The sequence below is a fragment of the Nerophis lumbriciformis genome, linkage group LG10, assembly GCF_033978685.3.
Source record: "Nerophis lumbriciformis linkage group LG10, RoL_Nlum_v2.1, whole genome shotgun sequence".
Classification (NCBI taxonomy): domain Eukaryota; kingdom Metazoa; phylum Chordata; class Actinopteri; order Syngnathiformes; family Syngnathidae; genus Nerophis; species Nerophis lumbriciformis.
The window spans coordinates 15,894,003-15,913,191 of record NC_084557.2 but is presented as its reverse complement, the minus strand read 5'-3'; the positions used below and the strand labels follow the sequence as shown (position 1 = coordinate 15,913,191).

The 19,189-nt window shown below is 38.6% G+C and overlaps 2 protein-coding genes across 2 annotated transcripts in view; both read right to left on the bottom strand.

Annotated features, from left to right (window-relative positions):
- The window catches only part of LOC133612610 (probable polypeptide N-acetylgalactosaminyltransferase 8), a 17,658-nt gene extending 10,812 nt beyond the window's left edge, over positions 1-6,846 (bottom strand). Inside the window, exons 1-2 of the mRNA XM_072913909.1 lie at positions 6,597-6,846; positions 4,091-4,343 (exon numbers count right to left, since the gene is read on the bottom strand). Coding sequence (XP_072770010.1) covers positions 4,091-4,343; positions 6,597-6,768 — 425 coding nt within the window. The 5' untranslated portion in view covers positions 6,769-6,846. The remainder of the gene's footprint in view (positions 1-4,090; positions 4,344-6,596) is intronic.
- A 595-nt stretch (positions 6,847-7,441) lies between these two features.
- Positions 7,442-18,777, bottom strand: ndufa9a (NADH:ubiquinone oxidoreductase subunit A9a). Its single transcript, XM_061970184.1, has 11 exons — positions 18,669-18,777; positions 16,197-16,373; positions 12,263-12,360; positions 12,089-12,180; positions 11,875-12,016; positions 11,719-11,821; positions 11,569-11,639; positions 11,309-11,385; positions 8,405-8,500; positions 7,780-7,846; positions 7,442-7,694 (listed from the first exon to the last, which is right to left on the bottom strand). Exons 1-11 carry the CDS (start codon positions 18,721-18,723, stop codon positions 7,524-7,526), a joined length of 1,149 nt encoding a protein of 382 aa, XP_061826168.1. The 5' UTR covers positions 18,724-18,777; the 3' UTR covers positions 7,442-7,523.
- Positions 18,778-19,189: the final 412 nt, after the last annotated feature.

Sequence of the window (19,189 nt, the reverse complement as noted above, 5' to 3'; positions counted from 1 at the left end):
CCCATACCATCACAGATGCTGGCTTTTCAACTTTGCGCCTATAACAATCCGGATGGTTCTTTTCCTCTTTGGTCCGGAGGACACGACGTCCACAGTTTCCAAAAACAATTTGAAATGTGGACTCGTCAGACCACAGAACACTTTTCCACTTTGTATCAGTCCATCTTAGATGAGCTCAGGCCCAGCGAAGCCGACGGCGTTTCTGGGTGTTGTTGATTAACGGTTTTCGCCTTGCATAGGAGAGTTTTAACTTGCACTTACAGACGTAGTGACCAACTATAGTTACTGACAGTGGGTTTCTGAAGTGTTCCTGAGCCCATGTGGTGATATCCTTTACACACTGATGTCGCTTGTTGATGCAGTACAGCCTGAGGGATCGAAGGTCACGGGCTTAGCTGCTTACGTGCAGTGATTTCTACAGATTCTCTGCACCCTTTGATGATATGACGGACCGTAGATGGTGAAATCCCTAAATCCCTTGCAATAGCTGGTTGAGAAAGGTTTTTCTTAAACTGTTCAACAATTTGCTCACGCATTTGTTGACAAAGTGGTGACCCTCGCCCCATCCTTGTTTGTGAATGACTGAGCATTTCATGGAATCTACTTTTATACCAAATCATGGCACCCACCTGTTCCCAATTTGCCTGTTCACCTGTGGGATGTTCCAAATAAGTGTTTGATGAGCATTCCTCAACTTTATCAGTATTTATTGCCACCTTTCCCAACTTCTTTGTCACGTGTTGCTGGCATCAAATTCTAAAGTTAATGATTATTTGCAAAAAAAAAAAAAAGTTTATCAGTTTGAACATCAAATATGTTGTCTTTGTAGCATATTCAACTGAATATGGGTTGAAAATGATTTGCAAATCATTGTATTCCGTTTATATTTACATCTAACACAATTTCCCAACTCATATGGAAACGGGATTTATATATAATTGTTCACTTTACCATAAAAATACCTTACTTCTAAATGTGGACTTTAAATAATTATCCAAACTGCTGGCTTTACGTCTGGATATTATTCTGCCTTCTATTGTTAATGCGGACCAAACATGGTTAATTCGAAATCCTTTTGTAATCTTTGACGTCTTTTCAATATATTGTATGATTTGCCTGCTCTTAACACTGATATCTTTGGGTGCTGAAAAGGCATTTGACCGAGCAGACTGGAATTATGTCCTGCAGAGATTTGGCTTTGGCAACATTTTTTTTTTTACTAAAATCCAAATACCATGCGGTAATTAGCATGTGCAATCTAAAATGGCGTGTACTATTAGTGGCTGTTTTGCGTGTGATCTACTAATACTGCGCTTACAATTGAAAAGTGGTGCAGACCGCCTTTTTTAAATGAGGATTTTCCCTGTATCATATGGGCCATCACCATGGAGACACTTGATCATTTACGGCACATTCATGTTATCGTGCTCCCTGTGGTGTTCGTTATGTTTTCAAACATGCAGGAGACATGTCCTACTTTTTATGGGCATTTTAGGCGCAGTCCCAATTGCATCTACACCTGAAACCATTTTTTGCCCCTTTTTTTGCAGTTCTGAAGGTGCGCTCACGTTAGAGAGGCTGCACTTACTGTGCTCAAATGTATACTTCAAGAAGTTTTTTTCATATTGGAAATATAGTACAGGCCAAAAGTTTGGACACACCTTCACATTCAATGCGTTTTCTTTATTTTCATGACTACCGTATTTTTCGGACTATAAGTCGCAGTTTTTTTCATAGTTTGGCCGGGGGTGCGACTTATACTCAGGAGCGACTTATGTGTGAAATTATTAACACATTACCGTAAAATATCAAATAATATTATTTAGCTCATTCACGTAAGAGACTAGACCAGGGGTCGGCAACCCAAAATGTTGAAAGAGCCATATTGGACCAAAAATACAAAAACAAATCTGTCTGGAGCCACTAAAAATTAAAAGCCAAATTACATACAGATAGTGAGTCATGAGATATAAATTGAATTAAGAGGACCTAAAGGAAACTAAATGAGCTCAAATATACCTACAAATGAGGCATAATGACGCAATATGTACATATAGCTAGCCTAAATAGCATGCTAGCATCGATTAGCTTGCAGTCATGCAGTGACCAAATATGCCCGATTAGCACTCCACACAAGTCAATAACATCAACAAAACTCACCTTTGTGCATTCACGCACAACATTAAAAGTTTGGTGGACAAAATGAGACAGAAAAAGAAGTGGCATAAAACACGTCCTAGAAAGTCGGAGAAAGTTATACATGTAAACAAAATACGGTGAGTTCAAGGACCGCCAAAATTAGTAGGACAAAACGGCGCTCGCCAAATACTCGAATCAGTGAAGCATGTTTAATACAAACAGTGTGATTTATAACAGTTAGGGAGGTTTGTGTCATGTTTGTCCTCCTACAGAAACCATATTAAAACAAAAAATATATTTTTTTCCCCTCATCTTTTTCCTTTTTTCATACATTTTTGAAAAAGCTCCAGAGAGCCACGAGGGCGGCGCTAAAGAGCCGCATGCAGCTCTAGAGCCGCGGGTTGCCGACCCCCGGACTAGACGTATAAGATTTCATGTGATTTAGCGATTAGGAGTGACAGATTGTTTGGTAAACGTATAGCATGTTCTATATGTTATAGTTATTTGAATGACTCTTACCATAATATGTTACGTTAACATACCAGGAACGTTCTCAGTATTTATGCCTCATATAATGTACACTTATTCAGCCTGTTTTTCACTATTCTTTATTTATTTTAAATTGCCTTTCAAATGTCTATTCTTGGTGTTGGGTTTTATCAACTACATTTCCCCAAAAAATGCGACTTATACTCCAGTGCGCCTTATATATGTTTTTTTCCTTCTTTATTCTGCATTTTCGGCAGGTGCGACTTATACTCCGGTGCGACTTATACTCCGAAAAATACGGTATTTACATTGTATTTTGTCACTGAAGGCATCAAAACTATGAATGAACACATGTGGAGTTATGTACTTAACAAAAAAAAAAGGTGAAATAACTGAAAACATGTTTTATATTCTATTTTCTTCAAAATAGCCACCCTTTGCTCTGATTTACTTTTTCGCACACTCTTGGCATTCTCTCGATGAGCTTCAAGAGGTAGTCACCTGAAATGGGTTTCACTTCACAGGTGTGCATGAAGCTCGTCGAGAGAATGCCAAGAGTGTGCAAAACAGTAATCAGAGCCAAAGGTGGCTATTTTGAAGAAACTAGAATATAAAACACGTTTTCAGTTATTTCACCTTTTTTTTGTTAAGTACATAACTCCGCATGTACCTACTCAGTGGCCTAGTGGTTAGAGTGTTCGCCCTGAGATCGGTAGGTTGTGAGTTCAAACCCCGGCCGAGTCATACCAAAGACTATAAAAATGGCACCCATTACCTCCCTGCTTGGCACTCAGCATCAAGGGTTGGAATTAGGGGTTAAATCACCAAAAATGATTCCCGGGCGCAGCCAACGCTGCTGCTCACTGCTCCCCTCACCTCCCAGGGGGTGATCAAGGGTGATGGGTCAAATGCAGAGAATAATTTCGCCACACCTAGTGTGTGTGTGACAATCATTGGTACTTTAACTTTTTAATGTGTTCATTCACAGTTTTGATGCCTTCAGTGACAATAGTCATGAAAATAAAGCAAACACATTGAATGAGGAGAAAGTGTGTCTACACTTTTGGCCTGTACTGTATGTTAATTATATATATTCTATGTGAAAAAAGGAACACCATTACAAACAAACTTATAAATGTTATGTGGGCTTTGTACCGAGGATGTCGTTGTGGCTTGTGCAGCCCTTTGAGACACTTGTGATTTAGGGCTATATAAATAAAGATTGATTGATTGATTGATAAAAGGATGTTGCTGAATAGACGAATATGGCTAATATTTTTTTTTCTTGACAGTTCAAGTAAATCTGGTCCTATGTCGGTTTAATATATTATTAATGAATATGATTAAAATCAAGAGTAAGATTTCTAATTGTTAATATCCGTAGTGGAAACGTTGGGCCCTGAGGTAAAAAAAAAAAAAGTTAAGAACCCCTGGACTAGAAGATGACATAATTGCAAGTCACCTGCTGTCTCTCGTGTCTGGAAGCTTCCTGTCAAGCGGCAAGCGGTTACTGAGGAACACGTTGTAGCCATAAATCTGAAAGAGAGATTCGGCCTGCTTCTGCTCCATCTCCGTCAGGCCGTCTCCCCATTTAGCAAACAGGAAAGAGTCTGGATATAACTTTGGCACCTCAGGCTTTGCTTTGTGTTGATCCACATCAGGAGCAAGTCTGTTGGTGGTGTCCTGTTGTACTCTTGACTCCTGGATCATCTTTTCTTTTGGGGGATTTGGATTCATAAAGGCAGGACATGTTGGGAAAACACAAACATTTCGATAAAATAATACAAACGTGTGGCATCTTCTCCTGGTGTGTTGTATTATACACACGTGCAGCATACATGTACATGAGGTTGTGGAGCACAGGAGCATGATGGCTTAGAACAGTGTTTTTCAAACTTTTTTGAGCCAAGGCACATTTTTTGCGTTGAAAAAATGCGGAGGCACACCACCAGCAGAAATCATTAAAAAACGAAACTCAGTTGAAAAGTAAAAAGTCGTTGTTGGATATGACTTTAAACCATAACCAAGCATGCATCACTATAGCTCTTGTCTCAAAGTAGGTGTACTGTCACCACCTGTCACATCACACCCTGACTTATTTGGACTTTTTTGCTGTTTTCCTGTGTGTAGTGTTTTAGTTCTTGTCTTGCGCTCCTATTTTGGTGGCTTTTTCTCTTTTGTTGGTATTTTCCTGTAGCAGTTTCATGTCTTCCTTTGAGCGATATTCCCCGCATCTGCTTTGTTTTAGCAATCAACAATATTTCAGTTGTTGCTATCCTTCTTTGTGGTGACATTGTTGATTGTCATGTCATGTTTGGATGTACTTTGTGGACACCATCTTTGCTCAACACGCTGTAAGTCTTTGCTGTCGTCCAGCATTCTGTTTTTGTTTACTTTGTAGCCAGTTCAGGTTTAGTTTTGTTCCCTAAGCTTCAATGCCTTTTCTTAGGGGCACTCACCTTTTGCTTAGTTTTGGTTTTAGCATTAGACACCTTTTTACCTGCATGCTGCCTCCCACTGTCATCTGCATATTGGGATCACAACAAACCATGTTCCGACATCTACAAAGCAATTAGCTACCTACTGATATTGAAGAGTATAATATTGTTACTCTGCTGAGCTCTAGACAGCACCGACACTCAACAACAACACATCATTTGCAGACTATAATTACGTGTTTGCAAAAAATATTTTTACCCCTAATAGGTGAACTTACATAATCTCCCACGGCACACCAGACTGTATCTCACGGCACACTAGTGTGCCGTGGTTGAAAAACACTGGCTTAGACCACAATACATATACAAACACAATAATTACCATGTTAAATAAATACATCTCAGACAGTATCATCGGGGCGGTATAGCTCGGTTGGTAGAGTGGCTGTGCCAGCAACTTGAGGGTTCCAGGTTCGATCCCCGCTTTCACCATCCTAGTCACTGCCGTTGTGTCCTTGGGCAAGACACTTTACCCACCGGCTCCCAGTGCCACCCACACTGGTTTAAATGTAACTTAGATATTGGGTTTCACTATGTAAAAGTGCTTTGAGTCACTAGAGCAGTGGTTCTTAACCTGGGTTCGGTGAGTCGGCTTCAGGGGTTCGGCCGAGCCTCCGCCGCGCAGGTCAAGACACACCCGATTCATTGTGTAAATAAAAACTTCTCCCTATTGGCGTATTATGGACACCCTCAAACAATGTTCCCTCTAATTTTCCATATGCGTGAGCAAACGCAAAAACTCCTTGAGCATTCAGTGGAGCACATGTGAGCACACCTGTCCCAAACCTGACTAAATAACAAATGTTTTATTATTATGATCAAATGACAGCAGTCATTTCCATGAGGTTATTTTCTAATATAAGTGTTTTGTCCCACTTACAATGACAATAACAAAAAATATTGTTTTTCATGAGCTGTGTACTAGTATTGTAATGTCTGGGTGGAAAACGAAGAAAAGGAACAGACTTTGCTGTGAAAATAAAGAAATAATTTTATTTTATAAATTATCATTTAAAATGACATGAGAGTGGCACTTGCCAAGGTCAGCTGAATTTCCCCCAGGGATCAATAAAGTACTTTCTATTCTATTCTATTCTATGTCACACTGAGTTGCAGGTGTGTAATTTGTTGTGAGTTTATGCACTGTGTTGGTTTTGTTCTTTGAACAAGGTGATTTTCATGCACGGTTCATTTTGTGCACCAGTAAAAAAAACATATAACTTTGCCTTGAATTTGAAAAAAAAAATGGCTTTTATTTTTCACTAAAGAAGGGTTCGGTGAATGCGCACATGAAACTGGTGGGGTTCGGTACGTCCAACAAGGTTAAGAACCACTGCACTAGAGAAAAGCGCTATATAAATATAATTCACTTCACTTATCGATCAAGACTGAGCATGATTAATCAGAAAACAACTATTTTTAATGTCCACATGTAAAAACCATGAAGCTATGTCTTGACTTTGAACTCACCCAATTTGTGCAAATTCTGTTCAATGCTGTCCAGCCTGCTCGCAAACGTTTCCTCCGAGATTCCTTTCGGAAAAGAACCGTACGAGGTATGTTTGCTCATAAAAATAACAATGTACATTAGGACAACGACGACAACTCCAACTATTCCAGCTCTGTGCAATTGGATCTTCATTGTGCTTTCTGTTCAGCAGTCCAGCATTGCTCCCCGCCACAGAATTTACAACCCTGGTAATAGGAGGTAATCTTTAGACACAATGAGTAACCACTAATCAGACTATTGAAATGATGGCAGTTTCCTCATGACTTTGAGAGGTGCATGCTTACTTTGCCTTGTGTGTTTTGCATACAGCTTCAGTATTTGCTCTATTCTTGGTAAATATTAATAGTTAGAAATTCATCCTATCACTTTATCTTCACAATACCAGTTGCGAACAATCACCTTACAAGTTTGTAGTTGAACATTTTAGACAACGCATTAAAATGAGGCTGACCTGCCAAATTGACTAGTTAGTGCTTTTGATAGAAACTACACCCACCTGATAAATTGTCTATTAGTCAGTGTAAAGGTGATATCTTTGCACATTATATGGCAAGCTTTACAATGGAGGTTCCAAAGTACACTTTCAGTTATTGTGTACACAAATCATTGCGTCCATTGAGTTTCACTGATCCATAAGAACAGGTTTTGATAATGTTAGTATGTGGGAATAAGAGTTAATGCAGCCGTAACAATGCTTATGATTTAATAGCAGCTTGTGTTGTTGGCTTGCATTGGATATGTCAAAACCAAAAAGCAATGTATACAATGTCTTCGACTACCTAGAAAGGCACAACAGAAACCCATCAAGGATAGGATGTTGTTTTATTTACATACAGAATTTAAAGACAAGGCTTGTCAAAGTAATGTTGGGACACTGATTCAACACTTTAGAAGTTGACAGTCTTGGCAGGCTTTGTTGCGTCCAGCTCGGTTTCCATGTAACGGGATTTACGATGGCGACGCAGAATCTCAATAGCCTTTTGTTCTACCGTGGAAGGAGTGATCCCGAGATCCTCCAGACCGGGGAGTCCTGGGTACTTCATATCGGTTATGTGAAACTGCAGAAAGATAAAACAATTGTCATGAACGCAGTAGTGGTGCTCAAGTTCTTTGATCTTCTCAAGCCTTTGTCTTCTTTCTCACCCTTTCTACTTTATCTTGGGTTGTCCAAGGTTCAAATGGGTTCATTGCGAAAAACTTAGCAGCCAGCCTGGAAGGATATACAGAAATTAATAGAGTTCATCATAACTGAATAATGTAAAGAATTTAATGTAAATAATTCAATGTATATACTCTGATGATTATCTTGTGTGATGACTGTATTATGAAAATAGTATATATCTGTATCATGAATCAATTTAAGTGGACCCCGACTTAAACAAGTTGAAAAACTTATTCGGGTGTTACCATTTAGTGGTCAATTGTACAGAATATGTACTTCACTGTGCAATCTACTAATAAAAGTTTCAATCAATCAATCAATCCTAACACCGTAGGCACCACTTCCTGTGTTAAAGTGCCCTCTAGAGGCTGAAAGGTGAACACTCAGAAGAGAAGGTTGACTCAAATTTAACAGCCATTGTAAAATTATTTTACAAACTTCCAAGTGATTGCAAATAAATAAACATAACATTAGATGTATGAACTATTTCTTTGATTGCAAACTACAATATGTTAAAAACATCATTTTCCAGTGTGGGTTTGATCAATTTGAGTGGAAATGCACCTTGTAAATGTGCAAGCTAAGATGCTGGTGTTGTGCACTTACTGAAAGAGTGGGCGGGGCAGTGGGTAGGGTGTAAAACGCCTGTGAGCCACACCGTAGATGTACTCCACCAGGTCATGGAGAAGGTACCGGTTGGGACTATTAAAAATACAAATTATGTCTCATAGTCAATATGCATGCTTTAGAGAAGTTTGAGCTAGGGTTGTGAGATAAAAACAATATAAATGATCTTGATATTAGTATTTTGTACAGTGATCACTTCGTTAAATGTTTGTTTGATATACTGTTAACGTACATTTGGCCAACGATAAAATGTTCAATACTAACATTATATCGTGATAATGCATGTTGATGACACATTCTAGCTGCGTCCTCAACTCAATGTCCTAACTAGTGGATATAGTTTCTCTACAGTGCAGCAAAACCACCTCTAAGTCAGCAATCCATGCCTCCATGGCGGCAATTAAACTATATTTCTTTCAAGTAGCATTATCACTGAAGGACAAGGAAACGCTAAACATGCTACACGACACACTGTAGGAGGAGAAGATAACCGCTAACTGCAAGTTAGAGCTCTTGAATGTAAACAAAGGTGGGCGGACCGATACAAATATCTGCCATAACCATACCAAGTAAATTATCAGTACATGGTCGATACTAGTGTTAAGAGCGATATTTTTTATTATCAAAAATATTTTGTTTTTGTTTACAATCTTGGGAAATAAGTCCCTGAACACATGAGGACTTTAAGGGCAAAAACCAAAGGATTTAAGGGGGCCTTTTATGCAAAACTAACTTTTCTTACCTATTGGTACTTATTTTTGTGGATTTGGGATCTGTATAAATCACAAATGTTTGAAATCTAACTATGGAGACATGGCAGAAATATTCAAAAAACAATCTTACTTTACTTCATATTTCCTCCTTACGAGCCAACGTCAGATTTACCCGAAGAGCTTTGCGCCAGTCCGCTTAAGTCAATAAGTTCCTTCTTTTTCTTAAACCTTTTCGGGGGGCAGACTGGCTTGTACATGCACATGTCTCCACTGCTGTTGCCATTTCTAATATAAATTAGTGTATAGTTCATACTTAATGTCGATAGACTCCATATGTAAGCGCTAAAAACTACAACATTGATGGAGGGGAGAAGACGCTGTCGAAGTGGAGGCACGTAAATAAGACCGCCAACAAAATGGGGGTTTCCTGAAAAGACGGTCAGAAAGCAGCGTGAAGATGGTCTGTAAAACATATTGTATGCAAAATTTTGATCACAGACCACCATTACATGTTATATAGACCAGTGGTTCTCAAATGGGGGTACACGTACCCCTGGGGGTACTTGAAGGTATGCCAAGGGGTACGTGAGATTTTTTTTTAATATTTTAAAAATAGCAACAATTCAAAAATCCTTTATAAATATATTTATTGAATAATACTTCAACAAAATATGAATGTAAGTTCATAAACTGAACATCAAATCAAGTAGGCTATTCTATTCATTACAATGCAACAATGCAATATTCAGTGTTGACAGCTAGATTTTTTGTGGACATATTTAAAATTGAATCACTTGTTTATTTTTCAACAAGTTAGCTATTTTTATATCTTTTTTTTCCAAATAGTTCAAGAAAGACCAATACAAATGAGCAATATTTTGCACTGTTATACAATTTAATAAATCAGAAACTGATGACATAGTGCTGCATTTTACTTCTTTATCTCTTTTTTTCAACCAAAAATGCTTTGCTCTGATTAGGGGGTACTTGAATTAAAAAAATGTTCACAGGGGGTACATCACTGAAAAAAGGTTGAGAACCACTGATATAGACCACAAGGAAGTGTTTTAAATGTAAAAAAAAATCATAATAGGACCCCTTAATGTCACAGCCAATAGTAGGAAATAATTTAAATATTGAATTAATAGTTTTACATCCATCCTTTGTTTTTGTCTGATTATAATTGTGATCAATAATTTAATAAAATTTTATCGAACATAACAGCATCAGCAATGGTTTGACCAAAACTGCCTGTGTAACTACTTGGTATTGGATCGATACCAAAATTTGTAGTATCACCCAAAACTAATGTAAAGTATTTTAACAGAAGTGTAAATAGAACCATGTTGCAACAGAAAGTAGCCAGAACTTAACAGTTAATTAGCAAGAGATTAATAAAAGTTTTGTCAAAATAAGACAACTAGAAATGATGCAGTACATTACCGCATACGTCAGCAGCCAAATTAGGAGCCTTTGTAACCCATTTTGAAAAGGTTTTATGTATATGCTTAATAATGTGATATACAGTACAGGCCAAAAGTTTGGACACACCTTCTCATTCAATGCGTTTTCTTTATTTCCATGACTATTTACATTGTAGATTGTCACTGAAGGCATCAAAACTATGAATGAACACATATGGAGTTATGTACTTTACAAAAAAAGGTGAAATAACTGAAAACATGTTTTGTATTCTAGTTTCTTCAAAATAGCCACCCTTTGCTCTGATTACTGCTTTGCACACTCCTGGCATTCTCTCGATGAGCTCCAAGAGGAGCTGAAATGGTTTTCACTTCACAGGTGTCATAGTTTTGATGCCTTCAGTGACAATCTACAACGTAAATAGTCATGAAAACAAAGAAAACACATTGAAATGAGAAGGTGCGTCCAAACTTTTGTCCTGTACTGTATATTAGTATCGCACACGCAAGTTTTTCGGGTCCGAAACTTGCAAAGCCACCATATACGCCAATCAAATCTTTTTTAAGGTGACCTGCATTGCAGCTCTACAATAATAATGTTAATTTATTTTGACAATCAAAACTGAGCTTTTTATCAAAGGCAACATCCATTATATTGGATCTAGTTAAATTGTGCAGGAGCTGTTAATTATTCTATTCTTACTATTTGATACATATTTATTTGATGGAGGTGTGAAATGGTTACCCACCCAGCTAGAGCGTATGTCTTTCCATTGGCCTCTGGGTCTCTGGCAGCGCTTATGATGGCCTTCGCCACATCCACCACCTGATGAAGAAGAGGACTTATTTGACAAATGCAAATACTTTACTGTAGCGCCAAATTCATTTATTTAAACTACTGATGTGTTTATGTAACTGAGGGGGAAAAGAGGCCTGAACATCTATTTGGTGATCTGATGGAAGGAATGATCACTACAAAAGATTGACTTCAGTTTCCTAGCAAACTTACATGAATAGGCTGCTTGACCGTTTTCTTCCCGAGGTTCATGAGTGGGATGGCGTTGCCGAACCAACGCATATCTAAAACAAATGACAAGGAAATGACAAGTCCAATCTGATCCTCTAATCACTTCCTGTGAAGTCGCAACATCAGCCTCACTTGCGTAGTAGTTGAAAAACCTGTCCTCCCTCCCAAACATCTCTGACGGCTTCATGATGATGGCGTCGGGAAATTCATCTCTCACTGCATTCTCTCCCACCGCCTAGGACACAATAGTGATGAGCACACAGACCCATATCCACACACGCAGGTTACCTTGTTCCTGAGGTATTTGGACGAGCTGCGTATGTCAGCGTTGAGGTGAGACATGTGGATGAACTTAGTGATGCCGGCCTCTCTGGTTGCCTTGGCAATTTGCTGAGGGATGCTCACAAACACATCCTCAAAGCGGTAGTTGCTTGACACAGAAAAAGAACATTAAACTGCAGAACACATAGAAATACAACAGCATTTATTATCACAAGAATACCTTGTTTCCCATTCTTTGCCCACAAGGTTGATGACCACGTTGGAGTTCTCCAAAGCTCTTCTGATGGAGTCTTTGTCCCGGGCATCCCACTCCTGCAGCAGATTTCCAAACAAAGTCAGAGTGAGGGCTCCGAGGAACATTCTACTATCACTTACTTTTTTGAGACTTATATACCATCAAAATGATTTGTCCCAGGTCCCCCATAGGCTTGAAATACATGGTGTCATACTGATCACAGCGGTGAGGCACTATGATCTGAGAGCCAACCCGACCTGAAAAAAACACCAAATCAAACATGTGAAGCAAAGAGCTATTCCCATTCAGCCAGTCTGTTAGGGTGCACTTACATTTGTAGCCCTTTAGTCTCAACCGAACCAGAAATAAAAAGATACTTAGCGGTCACATTAATCAAATCAAATCAAATCAACTTTATTTATAAAGCACATTTAAAATTTACCACAGGGGTAGCCAAAGTGCTGTACAATGGGCAGGTTAAAAGATAATACGAGAACCGAGCAAACACAACACAACACAAACAGAGCACGATAAAAAATAAATAACTAAAATAAATAGAACATAAAAAAAGGTTCACAGCAGGTGTAATATGGAGTGCCATAGCAGGATGGATATCACTCAGTGTTAAAAGCCATGGAATAAAAGTATGTTTTTAAGAGAGATTTAAAAACAGGAAGAGAGGAGGCCTGTCTAACACTCAGAGGTAGGTCGTTCCAGAGCTTGGGAGCAGCAGCGCCGAAAGCTCTGTCACCTCTAAGCTTCAGCCTTGTGTCAGGGACCGTCAGTAGCAGCTGATCGGCTGATCTTAGGGATCGGGTAAGGCAGTAAGGCTGAAGGAGGTCGGAGAGATATGTTGGAGTGAGGTTGTTTAGACATTTAAAAACAAATAGAAGGAGTTTAAAATTGATTCAGTAACGCACAGGGAGCCACATTAGTGCGGTTTAATTAGCATTCACGTTTGCATTTTAGTGCGTGGACTAAATAATGCTAAGACGTGTGTCAATGGGACAGCATAGGTGATGTGGACTTAAAATTTTTTTTTTTTTTACCTGCTGAAATTTTCCGGTGAAGATGATATAAATTCTACAAGGGCGTTAAAAAGGTTCACAAAGTTGTGTTGTAGGGAGATATGATTTCTGACCACTTCTGCGCTTATGGGACATTTAACTCTTGTTTTTTGATAATTTTTGCTCAAAACCACAGAGTGTTGTGGTGCGGTCGGCGTTCACACTTTCCTCACTCTTGACTGTAGATTCTGGTTCTGGCTTCACTTGGCTATGTTCACACTCGGCCAAGCGGAACGTACTGTACAAGCAGAGCACTCGAACTAGTTTGTTTTGAATAGGGTTGCGCAATATCAACGATGTACGGATATAAATTAGGCTGATACAGATTTTAATTAGGCATGTCCGATAATGGCTTTTTGCCGATATCCGATATTGTCCAACTCTTTAATTACCGATACCGATATCAACCGATATATACAGTCGTGGAATTAACACATTATTATGCCTAATCTGGACAACCAGGTATGGTGAAGATAAGGTACTTTTTTTTTTAATTAATCAAACCAAATAAAATAAATAAATTAAAAACATTTTCTTGAATAAAAAAGAAAGTAAAACAATATAAAAACAGTTACATAGAAACTAGTAGTTAATGAAAATTAGTCAAATTAACTGTTAAAGGTTAGTACTATTAGTGGACCAGCAGCACGCACAATCATGTGTGCTTACAGACTGTATCCCTGCAGACTGTATTGATATATATTGATATATAATGTAGGAACCAGAATATTAATAACAGAAAGAAACAACCCTTTTGTGTGAATGAGTGTACCGGTAAATGGTGGAGGGAGGTTTTTTGGGTTGGTGCACTAATTTTAAGTGTATCTTGTGTTTTTCATGTTGATTTAATAATAATAAAAAAAACAACAACCCGATACCGATAATAAAAAAAACGATACCGATAATTTCCGATATTACATTTTAACGCATTTATCGGCAGGCCGATATCATCGGACATCTGTAATTTTAATACTATTATTATATCGTGATAATGCATGTTGATGACACGTTTTAGCTGTTTTCCGCAAATTTGACAGAGACAAGCAAACAAACGCGTCCTGAATGCAGAGCATTTTTGCTAACAGCTAATGTCCCTTCACAGTGTAAATCCACTTGTAGGTCAGCAATTGTCACCTCCATAGCAGCCAATAAACAGTACGTTTCTTACAAGTACCATCACTGGAGGACGAGGAATAGCCAAACATGCTATACTACACACCATAGGGGGATATTTTTACAACATGCTAACCGCAAAGCTCGACCTCTCGAGAGTTAACAAGGCTGGGCAAATAGTGGCAGTAATGATGCCAAGTATTGTATAAGTAAATGGTTGATACTACAGTGGTTATAGATTGGTATTTTTTAATCATCAGAAAATATTGTCGTTTTTGTTATTGTTTACAAACTCAGGAAATAAGCCCTTGGACACAGGAGGACTGCAAGGGCAAAACCAAAGGATTTAAATCAGAGCCAATAGTAGGAAATCATTTTAATATTTAATTGATATTGTTACACAACATCCAGTGTTTTTGATCAATAATTGAATCATTCAATGATCTTAACATTTTAAAAATTAACATTGGTATGAACATCACTACCCTTGTAACTACTTGGTATTGGATTGATTCCCAAATTTGTAGTATCACCCAAAACCAATGTAAAATGTAAAGGGGTCATATTATGGTTTTTTTCTACATTTAAAACTGGTTTACATTACATGTATTGGTGGTTCTTTGGTGAAAATGTTGCATAGATTATGTTTTACAGACCATCTTTTTGTGGGCGGTCCTATTTACGTGCCTCCACTTCGAGCACAGTGACACAGGGGTTAGTGCATGTGCCTCAAAATAAGAAGGTCCTGAGTAGTCCGGAGTTCAATCCCGGGCTCGGGATCTTTCTGTGTGGAGTTTGCATGTTCTCCCCGTGACTGCGTGGGTTCCCTCCGGGTACTACGGCTTCTTCCCACCGCCAAAGACATGCACCTGGGGATAGGTTGATTGGCAACACTAAATGGTCCCTAGTGTGTGAATGTTGTCTGTCTATCTGTGTTGGCTCTGTGATGAGGTGGCGACTTGTCCAGGGTGTACCCCGCCTTCCACCCGAATGCAGCTGTGATAGGCTCCAGTACCCCCCGCGACCCCAAAAAGGGACAAGCGGTAGAAAATGGATGGATGGATGGCACTTTGACTACGTCTTCTCTCCGTCATCCATGCTGTAGTTTTTAGCGCTTCCATATGGACTAACAGATATAAGTTTGAACTATACTTTGTATTAGAAATGGCAACAGCTGAGAATGCATGTCCATGTACAAGCCAGTCTGCCCCACAACAAGATTTCAGAGAAAAAGATGGAATTTATTGATGTTGGACTACAAAGGCGGACTCTCGCTAAACTCTTCGGGTAAAACTTTACCATATATGAGATATCCGCTGACGTCACCAATTGGAAAAACGTCCCAAATTGGGAAAATTCCGAAGGGCTTGATTGGAGTACCGGTAAGTATGAAGATTGTTTTATATGGTTTGATTTCCACATTTTCAGGACTTATGCAGATCCCAAATACACAAAAACAGGTAGCAATAGGTAAGAAAAGTTGGTTTTGCATAATACGTCCCAGACTCCCCTTTAAACAAAAGAAGAAAAGTGCTTATTACATTTCAACAGAAGTGTAGATAGAAACATGTTACAACAGAAAGTACACACTATTAAGAGTAAATTAGCAAGTAGATTAATAATAGTTTTGAGAACATAATACAACTAGAAACTATGCAATATGTTACTGCATACATCAGCAGCCAAATTAGGAGCCTTTGTAACTCACTATCATTAATATACCAAATACTGTTCTATATTGTGATATATGTCATTATCGCAGGAGGCCATCGCGATATAGATGTTAGGCCTTCTTGCTCATCCCTACTTTTGAACCAGCCCAAATGACGAGTGTGAACGCACCCTAATGCCGTACATGAAGTTCCCATTAAAATAACACAATATTGCCAGTTTGTTTTATTCATTCTACTCACCCAGCCGATTGACCACATATCGCCCCAGGAAGCCTGTAGCACCGAACACAGTGGCCGCTATGCCGCTGGAAGACGAGCGACCTCCCTTTCCTTTGGGGATGACAGCATGGTGCAGCTTCCTCTGGTGAACTGGGACGACGGAGGAAACCGACAGCACAGCGGGGGGACAGCAACCCTCTGAAGAGGAAAACGGGAGGTGAGGTGAGTAGGTCCTAGGGTTGGGTCGATAAAACGATATCAATATATATCGCCATAGACACGTAATTGATATAAGAAAAAAATGTGTTTGATAAAATATTCCAGATATATATTTTTGTTTTTTTTTGGTCTGAAGAAACCAGGCAGAATGAAGCGGTTGGTTGCATGAACAAAAGCGCTCGCAGTCTGGTAACCTAGCGAAACAGGAAATGATCAGTAAGCAATGTGAGGGACACGCTAAACAGCCAATTGCTTATAACAGTATCAACTATCAAATTAGGTTGCGCCATCCTGCTGTCTCGCTGTTGATTCTCTGTATTGAGTGAGAAGAGAAAGTAAAAGTTAGGGCTGCAGAGAGCGAATAAATTGTCGATAAAACAGGAAAAGTCACCTCGACATTATGGCAGTTATTTGGATTTTTGCAAACGGACCGTAGTCCTTTGCCGCGTTCGTCTTTTCTTTTCAACCCTCGTACGTTTCCTATTTGGATGAACGAAAACAACAGCTAGGAACTAAAGTGCAGGACCGTATAAATAAAATAAATAACAAAATATAACAAATGAGCAACTTTAAAATAATAATTTGGTCCAGTAATATTAAAATAATAATTACTGCACAAAATTAATTCATTTCCATACTTAAATAAAAATAGCAGACCAAAAATAAATGTTACAGACAACGTGACTTCCTGGCAGTAAACCTGCAAAAAATGGTTCTCCTCAAGTTTCGCTATGCTTAAACTTTTACACTATTTTGTTACAGTTTATTAAGAATTTCTTTCATATTTATTTCATCACCTTAATTAAAAGAGGTCATTTAGTGTTTGTTGTGAGTTATAACTTTGTTTTAACTGGCACTAAAAAACATGAACACATTACCCTCATTTTAGAATCCCTTCACTGGCTCCCAGTTCATTTTAAAATGTTGTTATTTGTTTTTAAATCTCTTAATGGATTAGCGCCACAATATATGTCAGACCTTTTAAAAATGTACACCCCCACAAGGTCTCTGAGGTCAGCTGATCAGTTTCTTCTTGTCGTCCCAAAAAACAGTTTTAAAATACCGGTACAGAGGTGCATTGATTGTTTTCCATGGTTGTGTTGAAATGTATTTTCTGCCTTGATAGCTGAAGGGATTATAATCAGAGGAAGATGACATTTGAAATAAAAATGTTAACATTTAATATATGTTTTACCTGGTCCATATTTTCCATAGATCACATTACCGTATTTTTCGGAGTATAAGTCGCTCCGGAGTATAAGTCGCACCGGCCGAAAATGCATAATAAAGAAGGAAAAAAACATATATATGTCGCATTTTTTGGGGAAATTTATTTGATAAAACCCAACACCAAGAATAGACATTTGAAAGGCAATTTAAAGTGACTAAAGAATAGTGAACAACAGGCTGAATAAGTGTACGTTATATGACGCATAAATAACCAACTGAGAACGTGCCTGGTATGTAAACGTAACATATTATGGTAAAAGTCATTCAAATAACTATAACATATAGAACATGCTATACGTTTATCAAACAATCTGTCACTCCTAATCGCTAAATCCCATGAAATCTTATACGTCTAGTCTCTTACGTGAATACGGTAAATATAAATAGTTATCGATATCGATCAAGCTAAAAATCTTATTTTGTGATACAGTTTTCAGCATTATCGCCCCGCCTAAGTAGATCCACGTTTATCCATCCATTTACTACCGCTTGTCCTTTTTGAGGTGGCGGGGGGTGCTGGAGTCTATCTCAGCTGCATTCGGGCGGAAGGCATGGTACACCCTGGACAAGTCACCACCTCAGTTCCACGTTCAATTTAGTCACAAACAAGGCATAGTGATTGGGATTCAGGTACACCTAAAACAATTACCTGCAGATGTACGAATATACAGATAATAAGTCATGTAAGTAACAACATATAATGTTGTGTCTGTCATTATCCCTTTGCAAGTTTGTATTGAAGCTGCATATTACCCTTAACACGCCACGTCAGACTTTATCACACAATTTAAGTGAAATGTCCTTCTATTTACATGAAGGCACGTTAATAGCTGTAGGTGCAGACAAGTATTGACAGATAGAAAACTAGCTGATGTTAGCACTTAGCCATGGTTAGCATTAGCCGACGAGCCGGTAAACAAGGTCATTCAACCCGCATAAATACTTCCAACGTGAACCTGTGCTCGGACGACATTATTTTAATCTACCCCCAAAAATTACATAAACGTCGAGATGTTTACTAATCACTGCTTTGTCGTTACTTACTAGAAACCTTCGGAAGGACACTCGCAGGACGGCTAACCAGCGCAAGGGTCGCCATCTTTCCGTCTACGGCATCTAGTAAGGACCAAAGTAGGAAATTCGCGAATACGGAAACAGTGGTCCTCATCCATTTTTCCTACCGCTTGTCCCTTGCGGGGGTGCTGGAGCCAATCTCAGCTGCACTCCAGCAAAAGGCAACTGTATATATAATTATAACAAGACGTAAAATGGGTAAGATATTATCAAGTTCATAACATCATTGTGCCATATTGATATTTTCCATTTGGGGTTTTAGTGTTATTGTAAGAGAGAACCAACACAAACAACAACAGAGCGTATTTATGAAGGAGAGTATTAATGTAAATGTTTATGGTTGTCATTTAAGTGTTTTCTCTATGTATTTTGAATTGTTTTAACTTAGGCTTACCATATTCTGAAATTGCAAAAAGAGGACACATGTATGGTGCCAAGGCGGGCAGCACGCCAAGGCCGGGACTAGGTGAAAATTGGCCAATGATACTCGA

What these genes read in the sequence shown, in the direction of transcription:
- ndufa9a (XM_061970184.1), bottom strand. Translation starts at nt 18,723, where the DNA reads ATGGCGACCCTTGCGCTGGTTAGCCGTCCTGCGAGTGTCCTTCCGAAG. An exon ending in TGGGACAAATCATTTTGATG is followed by an intron (nt 12,181 to 12,262) that starts GTATATAAGTCT and finishes AATCTGCTGCAG; the next exon opens with GAGTGGGATGCCCGGGACAA. An exon ending in CCCAAGATAAAGTAGAAAGG is followed by an intron (nt 7,695 to 7,779) that starts GTGAGAAAGAAG and finishes ATCTTTCTGCAG; the next exon opens with TTTCACATAACCGATATGAA.